At 36.8% G+C, this 20810-nt stretch overlaps 1 protein-coding gene across 8 annotated transcripts in view; it reads left to right on the forward strand.

The window, feature by feature from the left end:
• TENM3 (teneurin transmembrane protein 3) overlaps positions 1 to 20810 on the forward strand; it is a 427807-nt gene that overhangs the window by 337451 nt on the left and 69546 nt on the right. For 7 of the 8 annotated variants that reach the window (XM_069493435.1, XM_069493438.1, XM_069493437.1 and 4 more), the window contains one exon: positions 18234 to 18380. In XM_069493435.1, coding sequence (XP_069349536.1) covers positions 18234 to 18380 — 147 coding nt within the window. Of the gene's footprint in view, positions 1 to 15713; positions 15741 to 18233; positions 18381 to 20810 lie in introns of all 8 variants that reach the window. The other variant, XM_069493436.1, reaches the window with a different exon arrangement.

A 20810-nucleotide genomic window follows, 5' to 3' on the forward strand; every position in this document is an offset into this window, starting at 1 on the left:
AGGGTCTCTGTGCCACACCCACCAGGTCCCTGACCAGGACAGAGGCGTGTTTATTTACTGGTGAAGCTTAAGTGTCGGTCCCTCACTTGCTTGGGCTCCTTCTAAGCTCTCACAGGGGGTTGCCCGTGGGTTCTCAAGGTCATATGTTAATATGAAATTTGCAAATCACTTAAGATTTGTCTTCTGTCTCTTTCCACTCCAGCTTCCTTTCCACCACACTTTTCCTCGTGCAGCGTGGCATTGGGGTGGCTGTGGGCATTTTGAGAATTCTGCTCAGGAGAACTTGACTGGGGTACATTTAGTTCAGATTAAATGGGATATGTTTATGAGGTATGGAATCATTTCTCTCTGTGGTTGTCATTGCCCCCCATCCAAGAATTCTCTTACCACCCACTGACTCACCTACTGACGTGAAAGTGCAGGGTCAGAGGTTATATGAAGATAGGACTTTGTCCGGTGGATCTTTGCACCAGAGGAGGTATCAGAGGAGAATAAGGTTTGAGATGTATGGAAACAGAAGCGAGGCTGTGGAAACTTCTTGTCATCAAATAGGTAAAATGCCTAATCAAAATGGAAGTTTTCTACTATCAAGAATGTACTCGATAATGGAACTTATTCAATTATAAACATGCCATAATTTTTTTTGGTGAATATTTCTCCTTTGAGGAATGTGTCAGAATTCCTGTGTTTGTAGGGCACAAATCTGTAGCAATCCTGCATATATCGAGTTCATCAGTGTGTGAAGTTGCACGTGTTATGCATCTCAGGGCATCACTGAAACATATGAACCTGTCAGAGAAAGATTTCTTGTTGATAGGACATGAAATACTAACATCCACAAAGATAACATAAAATTCAAAATACTCTACTATGAGGACATCACAACAAAGTAGTTAATGAGTATCACCAATTCTAATAGTATTTAAGATCCGTTTATTACACAATAAAAAAGTCTTCCCAAATTTGGCCATAATAGCAAAAATTAATGTGTCATTGCCAATAACAAATTTTGAAGCCAAATTCAACTTTTCTAAATTACCAAATAATGAAAACCATATTAAACTATCACATTGAATAAAGACTGAATTATCTTTCTATATTCCCTATAGAATATATTACAAAAATCATTGTCAAAGAGGCAAAGAATAAAGATAGCCAAAAAAATATAGGAAAAATGTTCATTAGAGACATGTCAGGCACTTAATTGATAAAAAAAAAAAATGCTATGTGGCTTTTCTGATATTTGTGGTATTTATCAGATTAAAAATTATACTTTGTTGTGTTTTTTCTCATTCTGAATAATTACTCACTTTTGTACCTAATTTCATGTTCATATTTTGGTATTCATTTTCTTAAAGAGGACCCCCCCCCAGAGTACAAGGATGTGAGACCCCACAAACCCTGGATCCGCCCCTGGTGATGGGTCTGTCACTCCATATCTGGGTGATACGGGAAATCACTTAAGCCCTCTGTGCCTCAGTTTCCTCATCCATAAAGTGGGAATAAAAGTAATAGCTAGCTCATAGAGTGCCGAGAGTATTCAGTGGGTTAAAGCATGTAGAAGAGCACTTAACACAGTACCTGGCACAAAATAAACACCCTATAGAGGTTACTTATTATTGTTTGTAGAGGATTTGGACTGAAATTAACAAAAAATTGACTGTGACTAATTCTGCCGAACCGAATCTTGTCTTTGTGCAGAGGAATTAGCAGAGGCTAATTCCTGCAGCAAATCAGGAGTGCATGCTGGATGCAAGGAGAACTAATCCCCTCCACTTCCCGACAGGCTAATACAGACAGACGTAGGCATTTCATAATCGGTCATCCGCAGTGGAGGGTGGGTCCCCGCGGAGTCAGGCGTGGAGCTGAGGGAGGGAACGTCTCCTGAGTTGACGTGACTGGCAGTGGAAACCAAACAGGCTAACCTTCCACTAAGTGTGCAGAACGACAACTTCTTGAGGTCCTTTCTGCTCTGCAAGTCCCAGTGATTGTAGGTCGTAAGAATTTGAGGACACAGAAGGGATAGTGATTCCTGAGAGAGTCCTTGAAAGCCCCCTGCAGAGCTCGAACCAGGCTGATTCGGAGATGTGTTTCTTCCATGGAGATAACATTAGTGTCCATTTGGGGTCTCCCGATGTTATTTTTTTCAATCTTAGTTTAATTTATTCAGTTAACAGTTTTATAAACAGTACTTTATCCCCTGTAATCCCCTCAGAATTGGTAGTTTGTAAATGAGGTCACTTAATCTCTCTTCTACAAATGCAAACCTAGTTTCTCTGGCCTTTCTAAAAGATGGAGGCCCTGTTTCGTTAGGTTGTTAATGTTCTCTCTACTCCATTTCAATATTCGGAAAACTGGTATAAAGATAATGTTTATTTTGATGTTATAGTCTATTTTGATATTATAATTCACCTGTCCTTCAAATGGTTTTTCTCTTCATTGGTGTGAATCGTTCTTTTGTAGTTGTTTGTTTTTCTGTAAATATACCAATTTCATCATCAAAGGACGTGAAGTCCTGGGTCCCCCTCACTTGCAGCCAGTGTCAGGCCTGCACTTGAAGCCAAATTAGTCTTTTGCTCAGTGTTCCGTGACCCGCTGACTGAGAGAGTGATCAACCAATGAAAACAAATTTTGTGGTCTAAATTTGAAACTCTAGTAAGTTTGACTCCGTGTTCCTATCATATGTTAGTCTTAAATACTACAGGCCAAGGTTTTAAAATCCCTCGATTTCTATTAATTTTTACCATCCATATCATAAAGCTTCAAAGTTGTTATTAATTTGGACTCTTCTAACTTTTGGTGAAGTGTGTCGCAACTTTAACATTGCAGCATCCTCGCCTCCTTTATCTTCTTAACCTTCCCGCACGAGTCATTTAATGTCTCCAAAAACCCTATTAGAATTATATCCTCAGATCGGGTTACAGATTATGTCAAGAAACTTTGGATTAGAATCTTCACTTCCTTTGGCACTGGACTTGCTCTGTGACCATCAGGAAAAATCATCATCCCAGGGCCATCTTGATCAATGTTCTCTAATCATGTTGACGATTTATTTCCCAATACACAATTTCCCAAGGCATCAGTTTCTTTATCTCTAAGAATGGGAGGAAATTGGGCATAAACAGCTTCCACTATTGATATCAAGCCTGGAGTCCCCTGTTTCTCTGCCCTGTCCTTCATGCTGCAATTTACCATCACTAAAAAGAGAGGTGGCAGCGTAGTCGTCAGCTAAGGCCACGTGAGTTTCAAATCAGATGCAACAGTGCTCCTGGGAGCTAAATTTCTGTGACAGGTGTATTGTTTTGGGAAATATTAAATGTGTTCTTCCATGCTTTAGAAAAGGAGCATTTTTTTAGGACTTCTAAAACTCAATTCTGAATGTAGGTAATTGTTTTGCGGATAAATATAATCTGGATTTAACATATATTTTTCTACTTCGGTGATTTATACAGAGCCTATGAGGATGAGAATTTTGAGTTCTTTAGAAGAAATGTGCTTCACGTACTTAGGCAGAGTCATATGATAAATGAATTCGATGCTGTGGTGTTTATTTGTGCACAAATTTCTCTCCAGTCTACCTCCTGGGGGTATAACTTGGGTCCCAATAGCTACTGTTAAGCTTTTTTCTATGTAACCTACAATGAGACCCACTGGCTTTAGAAGCAGCTGTGTTGTTCAGAAAAAATGTAGGGGTAAATGCACTGCGATTTTTCTCACCTGGGAGCAATATATAAGAAAATGCTGATGATTATTGTTTTATGATCACTTAGGTGTCATTGAAATATGTCTGATTCCTTTAGGCCAGATAAACGTGATCCCTTCCTTTCTTACTGTCTTGTATTTATTTCCCACCATGAACTTAATGGTTTGCTAGGTAGTTTTTTTAAGTCTCAAAATAATTAACTGAGTAGGTGCTCTCTGTCTTAGGAAATCAACTTATAAATTGTAATCATTATCTCAGGGAAACTTTTGAATCCATTAATTTGAATTAAAGTTATATGCAAGGACAGAATTTTAAAATACTAATATATTCATGCCTATAATTTCCATTTTTCTTCATGAAACCACATTACACATCTTAAGTCAATTTAAATAGTTTTTTAAAAGTTTATTGAGAGACATGTTATCTGAATAAAAGCCAAGTAATTTATATGTCAAATTTGTATTATATTGCTTTATTAAAAGCTTGCCATTTTGTTCCTTTACTCTAATGTACTAGAGTATCTTTTTCCATTTGGAACACCTCATTGATTTGCATCTTTTTAAAAACGATCTAAGATCTTAATTACCACCAAAACCTAGTATATAGGAGGTTTTGAAGCTCAATTGTCTGGATATAGAATTTAACCAGAAATAAAGATGAAAAATGCTCTTTTCAATTCTTGCCAAGTTCATCAGAAGACTTTTTTTGAAAAGTTTAGATCCAAGGCATTTGGGAGTGAAACCAGGTGCAGAATAATATGTCGTCAACTATTTTACAATATTAGCAAGGAAAGGAAAGATCATAACTAGTACCAGATTATAAGATGCCATGTTCTTCCTAAAACTTAACCCAGGTAACTATAGAGTGCCAGGCAGCTAGTGAAATGTTAATGTGGTATTTAAATTATTGTTCTTACATGCTGAGACCCTTATTCCTATAATGGAGTAAACAAAAAATCAGAATTCTGCATTCAATTTAATGTAAGGGTAGAAGAATTATAGCCCCAATTTTGAGAAATATTATTACTCCTTCCCACATGGTTCATTAATATCCTTTCAATGGCAGAATATATCTTTGCATTTCTTGAATATGACAAGTTGCTAATAGCCTTTTTTCATCTTAAAACAGTTCCTTTTCCACCTACTTATTTTTGAAATAGAAGTTTATTTATCAATGTGTTTGTCCATACAAAAGCCACTGCACCCCACCCATTCATATTTAACATATTCACAGATTATGGTGTGACTCGAGCCAGTTTTTTTTCTATTGCTCTTTTTCATGATAAGTTCAATGACCCTCTCCTTTTTGAGTGCCTCTTTAATGAGGCTGGAAACCAGCTGTCTGAAATATGACTATCATTTCTGAGATTTAACAGGCATGTGCCTTGGATAAATTAAGGAGCAGTCAGAGGAGGTCCATAAATATGAATACTTTGCCAGCTGCTTTTCCATTAAACTCTGTTGGCTGAATAAAATTAGTAAATAATTATGTTGTTGGGGAATCTACTATATCCAAATGTGATATAATGTCTTCCTTTAACAACAGAGCTTAATTTTTCCTATATACCAAATTAGGTTTTAGGGTAATCTACATTGCAAATTGGTCAATTTGCATCAAAACTATGCCTACTTGTTCTGATTTGTCAACACCTCTTTTTTAAAAAAGTCTTTAACATTAAGCATGGGTGGGTAGGACCATCTGCTTATGGAGCTCGCCCGCAGCTCCGTCGCTTAACACAGGAGACAGGTTACAGCTGTTTAATTGTTATAGTGCTGAATGATTATCATTCGATCCAAAATTAATATTTATATATGTATGCATGGAAAGCATGTGGTTAAACATAAGTGATCTAATTGTGAATTAATGACATTAGGTATTCATTAATTAGTCCCCACATGAACAATGAGGTGTAAAATAGTGCTTTTCACATGCAGTGCAACCCTTGGCTTTTAAGATGAGACCCCAGCAGTGATTATTACGTATGTGAGTAATCCACTCCAAATACATTGGTATAGGCAAAGAAAAAAATCTCATGAAAAGCAAAGAACAAACTATCTAGGTGGTTATTTCACATACCCTTTCCGGCCCCCAAAAGGGTTATCCTCTAAACTGTGGCCAGTGTAAAAACAAACCGCATAGCAAAAGTCTAGATAAACAGTTACGACTGCGTGTACACATGCCACCCACCGCGACTGGAAAGGATTGTCTCAGCTAGGGGCGTGCGTCCCCCGTATTGAGGAGCGGTGCCACGTGCACTGACACCATTCTGCTATAGAAGTTAGAATATATATTCCATCTGCTCAGTAGACTTCAGAATGAAAAAGGAATTGAAAACTTTTCAGCAAAATCACAATATAAAGATATGCATGTAAAACATGATATTTAAATGTCTTGGTTTCCAAATAGTTACTATAAAAGTGACTTGTATTTCCGAATTTGTGAGCAGATTATATAGATATTTTTGTGGATATTTACACTCCTTTAGAAAATATTGATTTACCTTGCTCCAATGAAATTACTAAAGAGGGAACACAAAATATAGGAGGGCAAATTGCGATGTGTTTTTTATTCCAAAAAGCTGGATCACATGTTGATTGGGAATTGCGCATCTAACCAGCAGAGGGTTTATGAAAGACAAATAAGAAGAAAACTCCTGACACAAAAATGGAGTTTTCCTCACTCTGGGAATGAGTCAGTTCATACAAAGAATATTCCCATCAAAAGGAGTATATCTGAGGGAGATGGAGAATAAGGAGGCTTATCCTAGAATGATTGGAGCATGATTTGGCTTATGAAAACAATCATTGCCAATCACACATTTCTTTGCCCAAAGTCAGACTTCTTCCTTTCTTCATAGTCTCTTAAAAGATACCACTTACCTCATGAGCCTGTTCTTTTTAAATTATACACTATTTTTATGAATAAGATGAATTAACAATACATAACATTTATTGAATGTTTATTATGCACTAAGGCACAATGCAAAGTTTTCCACATTATCTTATTTAATCTTCACAACTTTGGCAGGTGAAAGCTATTAAAATCTCTGTTGGGGAAACTGAGGCTCAGAGAGGTTACTTTTCTATGGATGCACAGCTAATAAGCAACAGAACCAGACTGCAAACCCACGCGAGCGATTTCCAACCCAAGCTCTTAAGTACTAGATAGAATATGCTGCCTCCCGAATTATTTTTTAATTGTCTTTGTGTGTATGTGTATAGTGAAATAGAGGAAAATTAACTGTTTCTGATGCCAGGATGTCTTAATAATAAAGTGCCTGCCCCTTTTGGTTTTCAGGAAAACTTGAATTAGAACTAAAAACAGGACTCATAGTTTACCAAAGTAAAAAATAACAATTACAAGAACAAAAACCAGTTTGAGGACAGTTTATGCTGTGAAGGATTTAAGAATGTTGTAGACTATTTATTGAAAACTTTACATGACGTCCTTTCAAAATTTAAATTTATGTCTAGTTTTTCTGTTACCTGAAATTAGTAGGCTGAATACTATGCATAGGCATTGGCCACTGAAAAACACGCATAGGAAGTGGGTAGATTACCTGTGTCACCTGTATCAGCTCCTGAGAAAAGGCTGAGAAACATGTAGTACCCAGAATGCAAGTAGTCACACCCACCAATACAGAGAAATTACTTTCTCTGTAAATCGCCTTTGAAAAGAGCCATTTGTCTACTAGTTTCAGAAAATAAATTATAGTTAATCCTAAGTGAGTTGAAAGGATTGTTCATTATTTTTCCAGATATCTTCAGGAAAACTGACAAGAGAAAGACCCATGTGTTTTACATACTTATTTACAAGTTTAATTCTGTGAATTTTTCTATTTCTTTTCTTTTTTTTTTTTTTTTTTTTTTTTTTTTTGAGACAGAGTCTCTGTTGCCCAGGCTAGAGTGCCATGGCGTCAGCCTAGCTCACAGCAACCTCAAACTCCTGGGCTCAAGTGATCCTCCTGCCTCAGCCTCCCGAATAGCTGGGGCTATAGGCATGTGCCACCATGCCCGGCTAATTTTTTATATATATATTTTTAGTTGTCCAGCTAATTTCTTTCTATATATTTTTTTAGTGGAGATGGGTTCTCTCTCTTGCTCAGGCTGGTCTCGAACTCCTGAGCTCAAAGGATCCACCCACCTCAGCCTCCCAGAGTGCTAGGATTACAGGCGTGAGCCACCGCGCCTGGCCTGAATTTTTCTTAAATATTAAATTTCCTGAGTAGAAAAAAGACATGATTGTAGACAAGAAATTATACCCATTGATATTGACCAAACCAGTAGATCATTGTTAAGGCTTCCTGTGGTTAGATGTGTTAGCACTATACAGAGACCACTCTAATCATTGTAATAACAAAATTCATGTTTTCAAAATCTCAAATAGCCAGATGCTCACTTAGTATTATAATTGTATTATATCTGTATGTAATTATAATTTTTATTTATTAATGTTAAGAGCTGTCTCTGGCTAGTTTCATTCCCGTCAGCATACTAAAATATACGTGATTTTTTTTTTTGGTCTGGGAAATCCTAAAATGTGGTTTTTGCTTATGTCATGCAATAAACTCACACTGGGAGTAAAAACTAAAGGGGACGTGTCACTAACATGTTTATGTATGTGGTTCAGTGGATGAAATCATGCCATATGCAAAGACTACCACAAAACTCATACATCGCATGCCAAAAAATAGGCATTTCTTTTCATGGGCCGTGCACATGCCAACAGCCGTGAGCCTGCTGTCTGCATTTTGAGTGCTCCACATTATGTATACGTAGTCCACAGTGAAGCATGAAATTCTAAACCAAAGAAAAATACCAAATACTGTTCTTCCAGTTGTCTGCACAACTGCAGCTTATAAGAACACTTTTTCAACAGTGCTGACTTTATAAAATATGCTTTATCTCAAAGCACCTTTTCCATAGAGTCTGGATTTTTCTGGGGCAACTTAAATCAGGAAAAATATTATTTCACTCTTTTGGAATGTCTTGGTATATATGACATGCCAAATTACAGTGTGGTATTTTGCTTGGGTAGGTGTTTGTAAGAAGCAATGTATTTATTTATGCAGATAATTTTTATGCCAAATTTCCAAACTATGAAAAGAATAAAATATACAAACTTTCAAAAACAATTTATTTGAAGCAAGTTTTCAAAAAAATGTGCCAATTTTAGGGAGCAAATGCTCTTTAAAACTCATGTGTGCACACACATACACAATTTTTTTTTTTTTTTACTGACACTACCTCACTAGTTGTTAAAACTCAAATGAATTGACTATTCTACCTAGGATAGAATATTTTTTTATGTTCTACCCTAACCTTAGAATGAGAATTCTGTGGTGAGGGAGAATATATTTTAAGAAGCCTGGGTAAATTCTTAAGAACATAAAATTGTTTTATGGTGTTTAAAATGATGTCACTGTCATAATCCTTTATGATATGGTAATCAGTTATAAAACAGTGCAGTGAGCACCAATTAAGAAGCATCAAATCAATGGGTATGCAGCTTGCACGCTGATTTAAACTGCTGCTGATTGGAATAAATGGATTTAATATGTACTTATTTGCAGACTGTAGCTTTTCTGTCATCCTGCAGGAACTGTTACATGAATAATCCAAGAATGATACCTACTTACAACTTTAATGAGATACTAATGTGAATCATTTTTTAAAGTCCATGTTATAAAGTAGTATGAAATGCACAATGCTAAATAAAAATCTGTCCTCTACTTGAAGGACGTTGCAGTAATCACCATAGTGAAGAACAGGTCTATATTTTTTTATGTACTCATCTGATTGAATTATTCTTTTCTGAAGATGAGCCTCTAAGATTTTAATGTTGTAATTAAACTGAGAAATATTTCGAGCATTTTGGATTCTGTATTATTTGCCTATGTCTACATTATACCCAGGAGTCAATTCAGTAGCCCAAGGAAAATACTTTACTATTTAATATACTCCAACCAAGCACACTGTCGTTACCAGAAACCATGTGAATAGCTCATAGCCATACACATCAGCAGCTATGCATACACAGTCAAACCAATTTTATTTTCCCCTGTGAGCTACCTAATGTATATGACCACTTGGTTTGCTGTTGTTTCTTCTCTGTGTTTATGAGGATCAGTTTGATGGTGAAAAGAAAGCAAATTTGGAATTAATCTTGTTCTATGTGGACCTCCAAATATCCCGGTTCCTCCACAATATGGGCACATATATTCCTTTGACCTCATTTTTAAATGAGCAGCCTTCTTTGAAACTACTACTCAGCAGGTATTTCTTATACAACGTTTATACATCAAGTCAACTGCTTCTGTTCCATTTGTGGAGGGGATTGTTTTTTAAAAACTCACTTGTTTTTATTTTTCCTGGTTTTTATCCCTAGTTTTACTATCTTGCACACTGGTTTTCCAAACTTTGGATTTTTAGAACAGGTTACCATTTAGTTTATATAAGGTACTTTCATTTATGAGGCTGTATCAACAGATTAATATTTTAAATTAGTTTGGATTTTAACCTTACTTCCTGGTTTCTTCCTTTAATTGTCAATGTTGAATTAAGGTTTTTCTATTTTTTTTTTAAATGAGAAGCATGTTATTTTGTGGGTTTTGGGGGGTGGGAGTTATTTCAGAATATTACAGGGGTACAAATATTTTGATTACATGGATTGTTTTGTACTGCTTGAGTCAAAGTTATAACTGTGCCTATCACCCAGATAGTGTACATTGTACCCATTAGGTGTGATTTCACCCATCCCTTCCTGCCCTTCCCACTTGTATGATTTCTGTTGAATTTTACTTCCATCTGTGCACATGGGTGCTGATCGGTTAGTTCCAATTTAATACTGAGTACATGTGGTGTTTGTTTTTCCATTCTTGTGCTACTTCACTTAGGAGCATGGTCTCCAGTTCCATCCAGGTTGTTTGAAAAGGTATTTATTCATTTGTTATGGCCAAGTAGTACTCCATGGTGTATATATACCACATTTTATTAATCCACTCATGAATTGATGGGCACTTGGGTTGATTCCACATCTTTGCAATTGTGAATTGTGCTGTAATCATTCCAGTACAAGTGTCTTTTTGATGAAATGGCTTTTTTTCCATTGGATAAATATCCAGTAGTGGGATTGCTGGATCAAATGGTAGGTCTACTTTTATTTCTTTGAGGAATCACGATACTATTTTCCATAGCAGTTGCACTAGATTGCAGTCCCACCAACAATGTATAAGTGTTCCTTTCTCTCTGCATCCACATTAGCATCTATTGTTTTGGGACTTTTTGATAAAAGCCATTCTCACTGGGGTTAGGTGATATCTCACTGTGGTTTTGATTTGCATTTCTCTGATGATTAATGATGTTGAACATTTTTTTTTCAAAAGGAGATAGACTAATGGCCAATAAACATATGGATTTCTACATTTTTTATCTGATTTTTTTCATTCAAGTAAATTTATTGACCAATCCAAAAACAGACGATGCTTCTAGTCTAATTTGCATAGATACACAGTGCTGGTTCTTCTGAGTTGTAGACAGAGCTTATTTACTGAGAATATGGACTTTAGCATCAGACTACCTGGTTGGAACTTTGGCTTTGCCACTTGTTAGCATTTTGATCTTAGGAAAGTGACTAATTTACTTTGCCTCAGTTTCCTCATTTATGAAATAGGAAATTAATGTTATAATAGTATCTATTACCCCATAGGATAATGAAAATTAAATAGGCTAATTCATGTTAAATGCCTAGCAGTTTTCAGCCCATAGTAATGGTCAGTAAATGGTAGTTATTGTTAATATTAGTGTATATAGTTAGAATAGATGGATTGGAGTGAGGGAGGAGAAACAGATGGGTGAAGGAGAGGGGAAGGATGTTGTAATTAGGGATTGCCCACTTTTTGCTTCTTTCTCAAAAAGTAGCCTTTACATTTCTTCAAAAGCTACAAAAACATATAGGACATACTAAGGCTACCATAAGTACATTTAATCATTTTATGTAATGGACATTAAGACTCTGCTGTGAGTCAGGCAGTGGGGATGCAGTGATTAGCATGGCCAGGAGCTTACCATTCTGATGGGGAAGGTTTACACACTATAAGTCACTTATGTCTGTCAAGTTCATAAAACCTGCATTTTTATAGCATTTCTTAGCAGAAATGTGTTCATCACAACTAGTTCTTGATTCTTCTCCTTTCCTTTTGCATGTACTCTGATGTACACACTCCAAGAATCCTTCTATGAGAAGTATTTGTGGGGGAAGGAAGAATAAGATCACAGAGGACGTGGAGGGAGAAGGGCTGCCCATAATTTTAATAAATAAGCAGATGAAGCAACAGCATGCAGATAGGATTTCCAAAAAGACGCTATTCCTCCCTACTCTACGTGTTAGGAATTAAACGTGGCACAACAGTACTACATATGGGCAAGGTCTCTCCTGAGGGGCCTTCGAGCCTAGGTCGATTACCATGGGGTGCAGACAAGAGCAGATCATTTCTTGTGTCCATCTCCAGCCATCTTCCCCAAAATACTAAGGGGAAAATATGGTAAATAGAGGCCTTAAAAAGAGCATGAGTTCTTCTTAAAAAGAAGCACCTACAGGAGCAGTGTGTGCACAGGATGGGAGAGCAGTCATGTGCTTTCCTGATAGTGAAAGTTCATGGACTGATGATAAAAATATTTTTGATGAGCCAAATTTTTCCTCCACATCCAAAATGTCCATGAACCTTTGCCCACCAGAAAGTAGACCAAGGACCTTGAGGGCACAGGCCTGAAACCTGAGCAGTCGTTTCATTTGCTGTGTTCCAGAGGTAGCTATGTGTCTGAATATGTTTTGGAAGAGAGACAGTTAAGGTCAAGAATTAGCCCTGGCATTTAAAGTAGATCTACCGTGCACTTTCCCAAGGAAGCCACGTCGACATCTAAAAGAAGGTGGGACCACCCTATGGCTTTGGGGAAAGACGCGTCTGGTTAAATTCATGTTAGATCAGGAAGGATTGCATAGCACTTCTGAGCTCCTTTCATCAGGTGTTTTTTTTTTTTTTCAAGTGGAAAACAAAAAAAAAGTTTCTAAATCTCCAAGAGAAGGCATCATGACAGACTAGTTAGGAGCAAGCTCTGAAGCCAGACAGCTAGACACTTGCTTGTGACCTTGAGCAAATTAATCTCTCTTCTCCTTGGTGTCCTCAACTGTGTTTACCGTCCCTACTCTATTTACTGTCTCAATTTTACATCACAGGGTTGTGGTGAAGGTTAAATGAGAGAATACTGTAAAGCACTGTGGAGCAGGATGTGGCACGAAGTAGCCTTTGTTATTGTCTTAACGGTGCAAGGCTGGGGGCAGAGTTGCTTCATGTGTGTCCCTGGATCCTCCTGAACTTACTCGGAACTAGGAGCAAGATGCCTGGGGCGGAGCTAGAAATTTGGGAATCATTAATACATCAGCCAGGTGTTCATAATCTGTAAGTTCTAGAACTAGGGCTCTTGGAAAAACAGAAACCACAGGAAGTATTTTGTGTTTGTGAGCATATGTGCATTTTTCTGGGGAGAGGATCCATAACTTTCACTGGTCTACTCAGAGATCTTAGACTCAAAAAAGATTAAAAATCACCATCATATAGGAAAATGGTAATACTCACCCTATGTGTGCCACATGGGTCTTCTTACAAGATAAATAATTGAAACTCCAGAGAAAGTTATTTTATGAATACATTTTACTGGAGAAAAGTGTTTTAAAGGGCTCCATTTTATATGTCTATGCCCATTTTTATCAGTTTTATTCTATAAAACAAATTTAAACCTTCTTAGTAGATCAAATAGGAATGACTTTCCTTTAGTGTCAGAACACACTTGGTAGTTTTCAAAATACTTTTTCTGCAACTTAATGTGCATTTCAGCAATTGCTAGGTGTATTAATTTTTAAATATACTGTATTGTTTTTATGATTATTGTTCCTAATGGCTTCTTACAACATGCCTGCATATTTTTGATTATTTCCTGTAGTGATTTATATTATAGTGAAGTTTTTATTGTTGCAATTCTAACTTTTAATAATTATTTGAACCTCATGTGTTGACATCACCTTTCAACTTCATTATTTAGAACCAGCCTGTTGCAGCTATTATCTGAAATTCTGTTCTTCAAGGCCAATATATAATTGTTGGGGTTTTTTTCCCTTTTCTCTCCTAGTTTTAAGCTATCAGCCTCAGAATTATTCTCTATTATATAAAATGCAAATGACAAATCTTGGTATCTTTTTCTCAGTACAGTTGTTTCTCTTATGGTTGGTTTTTACCCTTTTTCAAAACTTGTGTTAAATATTTCTAACATTTAAAGTGCTATGTTAATTTTGACCTGTTATATATTTTAAATGTATTTTCTACTTTCAGCTCCACTTTTGATATTCTTCTGACCCAATGACAAACCTGCCTTTTCCTTAAATCAATCCACTGTTTTCCATAATTGATTGTTTCTTAAAATAATGGCATTGACTGATTAGAACTAGTTTAGTCCTCCCTTAAAACTACTAATTCAGATCAGAATTACATTGTATTCTTTCTTTGGTTATGTTAACTGAAGTGGACCTGATATAAAAGCAAATAGGTTTACTCTCCAACTATGGTCAGTTTACTAATTAATTTTTGTCAACTAAGACTTCCCTCAGAAATGCTACCTTATCTGATTCAGAAACCCCAGAATTTTTAATGGTACTTATTTATGTTCAGATCATCAATTGAGCTATTATGGGGCTCTAATAGATTATATAACACTTAGAAGAAATTATATGAATGATGTTATGTAATAATACATTATTATTTTAATGTTTAAAGGGTGAATTATTATATTGTTATAATTTTAGAGTAGTGCCTAACACTATTTCTTCTTCCCCTTAATTTTGCCTGCAATGTATTGTCAATAGCTATAAACATGTTTATTTTCCAATGCAATTGAGAAGCTTTTAATGGAATCCTGTGGCAAACTGAAGAATCCTTTTATATACACAGTACAGTATGTGTCAGACCATTTACGGTTTTGTTTACGCACATGACAGAGCCACCAGACCTGAGTGGCTCGACTGAAAGTTACAGTTTGAATCATTCTGTTATGAGTTCTGCTACCACTTGCGTATGTCAGTAATGAAAAACAATCAACATAAGCATCTTTGAAAAGCAATTTTAGATCATTAAAGATGTATGAATTTTGACAAAGCAAGAAGATTTGAGGCTTATTAAGAATATATTAGGTCTCTACACGAAGAGCATTTATGTCTCTGTTCAAGAGGAAAGGTGTAGCCTAATCATAACCTCATGAAAGATACATGGACAGGGGCAGGGACAGGGGCAGCAAAAGACTCAGGCCTAATCGCGACTGTTCCTACAAACCTTTTGTGAGAAACAGAGCCTATGCCAGTAGACTCCTGAAAATAAACCAGATCTTAGAACACTCCCATGTCCTAATGGGCTACATCTGTGATACAGCATTGTCTGTCCGGCCTGCAGTCAAGGGCTACTGAATAACCATTTTCTGCAGAACTTATACGTGCCTTTTTCAAATATAATGTAAACATGTTACATTTGTTCAGAGAATCTCAATTTCTTTCTTCTTTTTTTGCTTATTTACTAGTAAAGTTTTTGATAATTTGTAGATCTCATAGTTGTAAATTTCCAAAATTCTTTAGTAATAAAGAATTGATTCCATTTCTACTTAGCTATTATAAATTATAATCTTAAAAAGATGAGGGTGGAGTGCATTCTAAATAATCTATGAAAAGTAGTGTTAGTTTACCTGCATACTTTTCTTGGAAAATGCTGAGTATTTCCTGGAATCGTGACTACATTTGCTAAAACGTGAATACGTTGCATTTTTAGAAGATATGAAGTGCATCTCTGTCGTGTGATGTGAGTCTTATGTCAGCTGCAGCTACTCGATTTGCATGTAAATTCTGAAAATTTTCTTGTCCCCTGTGACACTTCTGAAATGTCTGTCTGTTCTTTTTTCCTTTTTAATTTCCCAAGCTCACTATTTGGATAAGATAGTTAAAGGTACTGTACACTTGCTCTTTGTTGACATATCTACATATTTATCTATATATAACCGTGTATCAGATTGTACTAGGTATGACAATAGACTGTTTTCCATGCATAGTTTGTAAAATATCAATCAGGCTTACATTATGTGAAATGCCTTGGATTTAAAGTATTGAGACTTAAATGTCTGTGTCTCATTTTTATAATTTTGGGTTATCACAGATTTCATTGCTATGTAAAAAGCATTAGTTTTCTTTGGAACCAAAAACTGAAGATAACAGTACATTTGCTGTTTTTTGTTTTTTAGGGTTTGTTTTTTTTTTCCCCGCTTTGAGGTCTTCATTTTTGGCAATTCAGCTAATGAGCTGTAAATTCTAAATTAAAGAATGGCAAATACTCTTTTATCACAGAGTAAGAAATTGTCAATCTAAAAAAGATTCTGGTTAACATATGTTGAGAGAAATCTCATTGATCTCACCTGGAAACTTCTTTGGCTTTTTGTAAATGCTTCACAATATATCATAATTTATGCTCTTTTATTTTTTAAAAAAACTGCAAAATATTGTGCATTCTATAAAAACAGAACTGATAACTTTGTTCAGCAGAAAACAGCAGATTCTCCTGTCTTCAGTTATTGTAGAAATAGGTGGAAAAAATTTTTTCAGAAGAGAAAATTCCCTTTCCCTTTCTCCTCAGATTACCTATTTTCTATTCCTTGTTTGTGCTTTTCATTAGAATATGAAAATATTCATGGCAATATCCAGGCTTTCATATAACAACTCTCGTGTGCATGCAGTGAGCTGCTGCACCTCTCTGTCCGTGGGGCAATTAAACCTTTCTTTTTCGTAAAAATAAAACAATAAAAACACATCCATAAGGAAAATTCACCTTTTATGCATCGAATCATCCATAAATACAGATGGTAATTGTCCGAAAGAAAAGCAGCAGCAAAATTAATCTCTTCCTGACCTGATGGTATCCATAAGGCTAATTTCGTTATACTCTTCCACGAGAGACTGTCAAAAAATTCTTCTTTCTGTTAACTCTAATCTTAAGAGACAGAATGTCTCTTTGAGATGTTTTCTTTTCAAGTTCCACAGTGGAGGAGGGGAAACCAATACATGAATAATTCTTTTAATACAGACTTAAAATAAACATCTTTAAACAGATCGTTCCCTTAAATTTTGTCACTGAAACAAGAGTAGCATTCTAATTATAAGAAGCTGTCTAACAAACCCCAATTGCTAGAGCAAGTATGCCTATTAACTTATATTTTATACCAAATTATAAATAGCTCTGTCCAAAGAGATCTGATTAATAGCCAGTTATTCTTACAATCCTAGAGCATTTCTGTCCTTGCTTTTGTTGGTGTCATATCACACTCATGAACAAGAACACTAGAATCTACCTAAGCGTCATCCTCATAAACAGATCATGTTGGCTGCATGCCAGATATCATCAGTAGGAAGTGACAAAAATTGTTTTTTTAAAATGTCATGTTAGACTGAAACAATTATAGATTTTGGGTATATTAAATTATTTTAATTGTTTCCCAAATTTTCCCTTCTTGCCCATAAAAGCAGACAAGATAGGATATAAAGGTAACAGCATAAAAGCCTTAGGGAGATTGTCACAAAATATCACTCTTCGCTATCTGTCTTGAAGCACGTCACTACCGTGTTTTTGTTCAGTCTATCAATGTTTTATCGTGGTCCTTATGGTATTTCATTTTGTCCGTCCTAAGTAATCAAATATGCACAGCTATTACATTTAGTTGAAAATCCTGTCGGTCCTGTCCCATCCGTATGCAGCCTGAATCCTAATGTTTGTTAGAATAGATGCTAAGCTGCTTCACTATTTCCTGGGCTTTGCTTATTCTGTGAAAAGGAATGTACTCTTGGCATAAAGTATAGTCATTGATACTGGCCTATACTTTGTGCAATTATTTAATGCACTGTAATTTCACATGAATATACGGCAACTCTGGGGCCAGATAAAATTAATGTTCTCTTTTTAGCATCATTCATATCCTCATACCCACTTTCATGCTTTTGAATTTCGAGGGAATTTTTTAAAGCAACAAGGTGCTTTAAGAAGGCATGTCCTGATAAATGATGAGTGATGTTTACAATAGATTAAAAATCTAGACTAGGGATTCTGAAATTATTTTGTCCAGATGCGTTTTCATACCATACAGTAGACCTTGTTGCTTTGCTAAGGGAAAAAAATTAAGTTAATTTTGTCTGGCCCGCAGCTACTTAGTGGATCGTTGCATATATTTCTGTCCTGCACAGGTAAGTGGTGTCTCAAGGGCCAGGCCAATCAAAGATGCCACTTGGATAAGAATTAGATTCCTTAGATAACGTTGCTGTTTCTATCCATGTGCAATTACAGTATTTGTGCTGTTTATAAAGGCCTGTTCCCACTAAGTGTCCCTTATCTGTTTATTCTAGGTGCAAAAACTCTCAATACTCAAATCACTGGTGTTTTCCTTCTTTGTCTTGACAGAGGGTTGTCCTGGTCTATGCAACAGCAATGGAAGATGTACGTTGGACCAAAACGGCTGGCACTGTGTTTGCCAGCCCGGGTGGAGAGGCGCAGGCTGTGATGTAGCCATGGAGACCCTCTGCACAGACAGCAAGGACAACGAAGGAGGTAAGAAATGCTGAGCGTGGAAACAAGTGTGTGCCGGAGCACAGGTTTCTAAGTTACAGGGAGTACATAGTTATCTGTTGCCAAAGAAAGTCTGATCCCCATAGATTAGATTGACTGAAAAATGTGGGAGTGCTGCTGGAATGATTGTGCCCCATATTTTTCCTGAAACAAATGCAAGATTGTCATCATTTGGGGGGGAGGGGAAGGCAAGGTAACCAAGCTGCTGCATAATGTCCATTGTTTTCCATTCTTTTTCTTAATCCACAGGGGACTGTTCTCTTCAACCACAGTATTTAGGGCTCTGTGAATTGGGAGCTCCAAAGCAGTATTTTAATAACTAACATTCTAAAAAATGCAAGGCATTTTTAAGCTCTTCTGTTGAAAGGCCTGGATGGAAAAAATTAAATAGTCACAGAGAACAGTCCCCTTGAAGCTGTACTCGAGTGTCTTTTTATCCTTAACTTTACACCCTGTTAAAAGTGTTGTGCTGTTCCACCCAAGTTAAGCGACTTTGTTAAGAATCATTATTTTCCCCATTGAGCACATCCCTCATGCTGCCGTGTTTTAATTTAAGAGGGTGGAGAGTTGGTGATTACTCCTCCAGTGATGGAATACTTGACCCTGATAGCTGTTCAGTTTTGACACACATTTAGGACTGTGTTTTTAGAAAGGCTGTAGTTCCTATGTGGGCCTCTGTGGTCACTTACTTTGTGGGTAAGGGTGGGTTTCCCTACCTCCCTACTCCCCCTGCCCTTTGGAGAATGCCCACAGGGACAGTATGGTGTTGGCCAAAGGGTGCAGGTTTTGGAGTCAGACAGATCTTTACTGTGTATTATGTGTCCTTACACAAGATTTTTTTTCTCTCTTTAAACCTCAATTGCTTCATCTATAAAATAGGAATAAAAGATTTTTGGAAAGGATTAAGTGAAAAAATGTATGCAAAGTACATAGCATATCACCAGGCACATAGTATGCTGTAAGTGGTAGCTATTATTATCCAATTTCCCTTCTTTTGCTTCCAAAAGTGCTCATCCTAACTAAATGAATTTCATAGAAGGTTGTCAGAGAAGATTGAACAGCCTTTTCCTTTCTACATCTAGAGTAGGCCTGAGTATTGTTCTCTAGGAAACAATGACCAGAACTAAGTCCTCAACATCCTGTGCACCCCCAAACACACACACACACATACACACACACACACACACACACACACACCCCCTCATTAGCCTGGGCCCACTGTCACTCTTAAACCAAATGGCATGTGTACCTTATCTTCCTCTCAAGGAGCTGCAATTCTCCCCTCTAGTTTCTAGCAGACTGTTGACTGTTTCCCTGTTTACTTTTAACTTGGACTGTCAAAAAACTGGAACCACAAATTCGGAGCCAAAGCCTCCTTTCCTCCTGCTCCCGATAGATTTCAGGGGTCCTTACCCTCGTAGCTTTTCCTGTCTGATAATACCTTGTTGCCCCTGCCCCTCTCCACAATGTGTTTTATAGAAATGGCAGCATTAATCCTCTCTGAACCACAGCCCATATGGCAACTCTCCTCCTTAGGTTCCCCAAAGAACCCCCTCCCCTTTGTTGCTATTGCCTAGGGAGGAAAGAGAGCTTCTCTTTCTCCTTGATCGTATATTTCAGGTTTTGTCTCCTGAAAGGAGATTACATTGAGGAGGCTACAGACTCTCAGAGGGAAAGGAACTGCAGGGCCAAGTCTGCAGAGACACTGCAGAGTAATTTAGGGGCTAATCAACTCTTTAGTATTGTTATCAGCTAAGGAGGTTTTTCCTTTTCCTCAAAATTTATCAACTGTGAATTGGCCTCATTCCCCTTTGTTTATTCTTATTAGCATGAAACCATGCTATCTCTAGACTGCCCTCTCTGGGGGAAATGCAAGCCGATAGGAGACCTCCTGTGGATTCTCTGCTCATCGCACATAATTTGTATTCCTGTCCCTAACCTAATTTTGTTGATCTCCTAAGAAGGAATCTCAGTGCCGGCCTTCTTATGCCCCGAGATTGCAACCTGGATGCCTTATAACCTGAGCTAGAGGCTTCTTTGAACTTAAACATTCGCTGTGTCTGTAAAGACAGTATTTTCCACACCAAAACCCAAATGAAGGGGCATAAGCTGGCAATGAAGGATAGCATTATATGAGGACAATAGAACAGAATGTTTAAAATCAGGACCATACCTGGAATTCTAGGACATATGGTGACTGCAGTGTTATGGATCTGTTGGCTAAGTTTGGTGTCAAAATGGTGAATTAGCCAGAGAATAACTAAAAACCTTGATTTAGCACATTAAGGTAACTAAGGAGGAGGAGAGGGTGAAGACTAGGTTGATTCAGCCCTAGTCAGAAATAAATAATCACTGTAGTCTAGTTTGAGCAACTTTGTGGAACACAATCTTTGTAAAAGAAAATCAAAGAAA

Source organism: Eulemur rufifrons, chromosome 18 (genome assembly GCF_041146395.1).
Source record: "Eulemur rufifrons isolate Redbay chromosome 18, OSU_ERuf_1, whole genome shotgun sequence".
In the NCBI taxonomy this organism is placed as follows: Eukaryota; Metazoa; Chordata; class Mammalia; order Primates; family Lemuridae; genus Eulemur; species Eulemur rufifrons.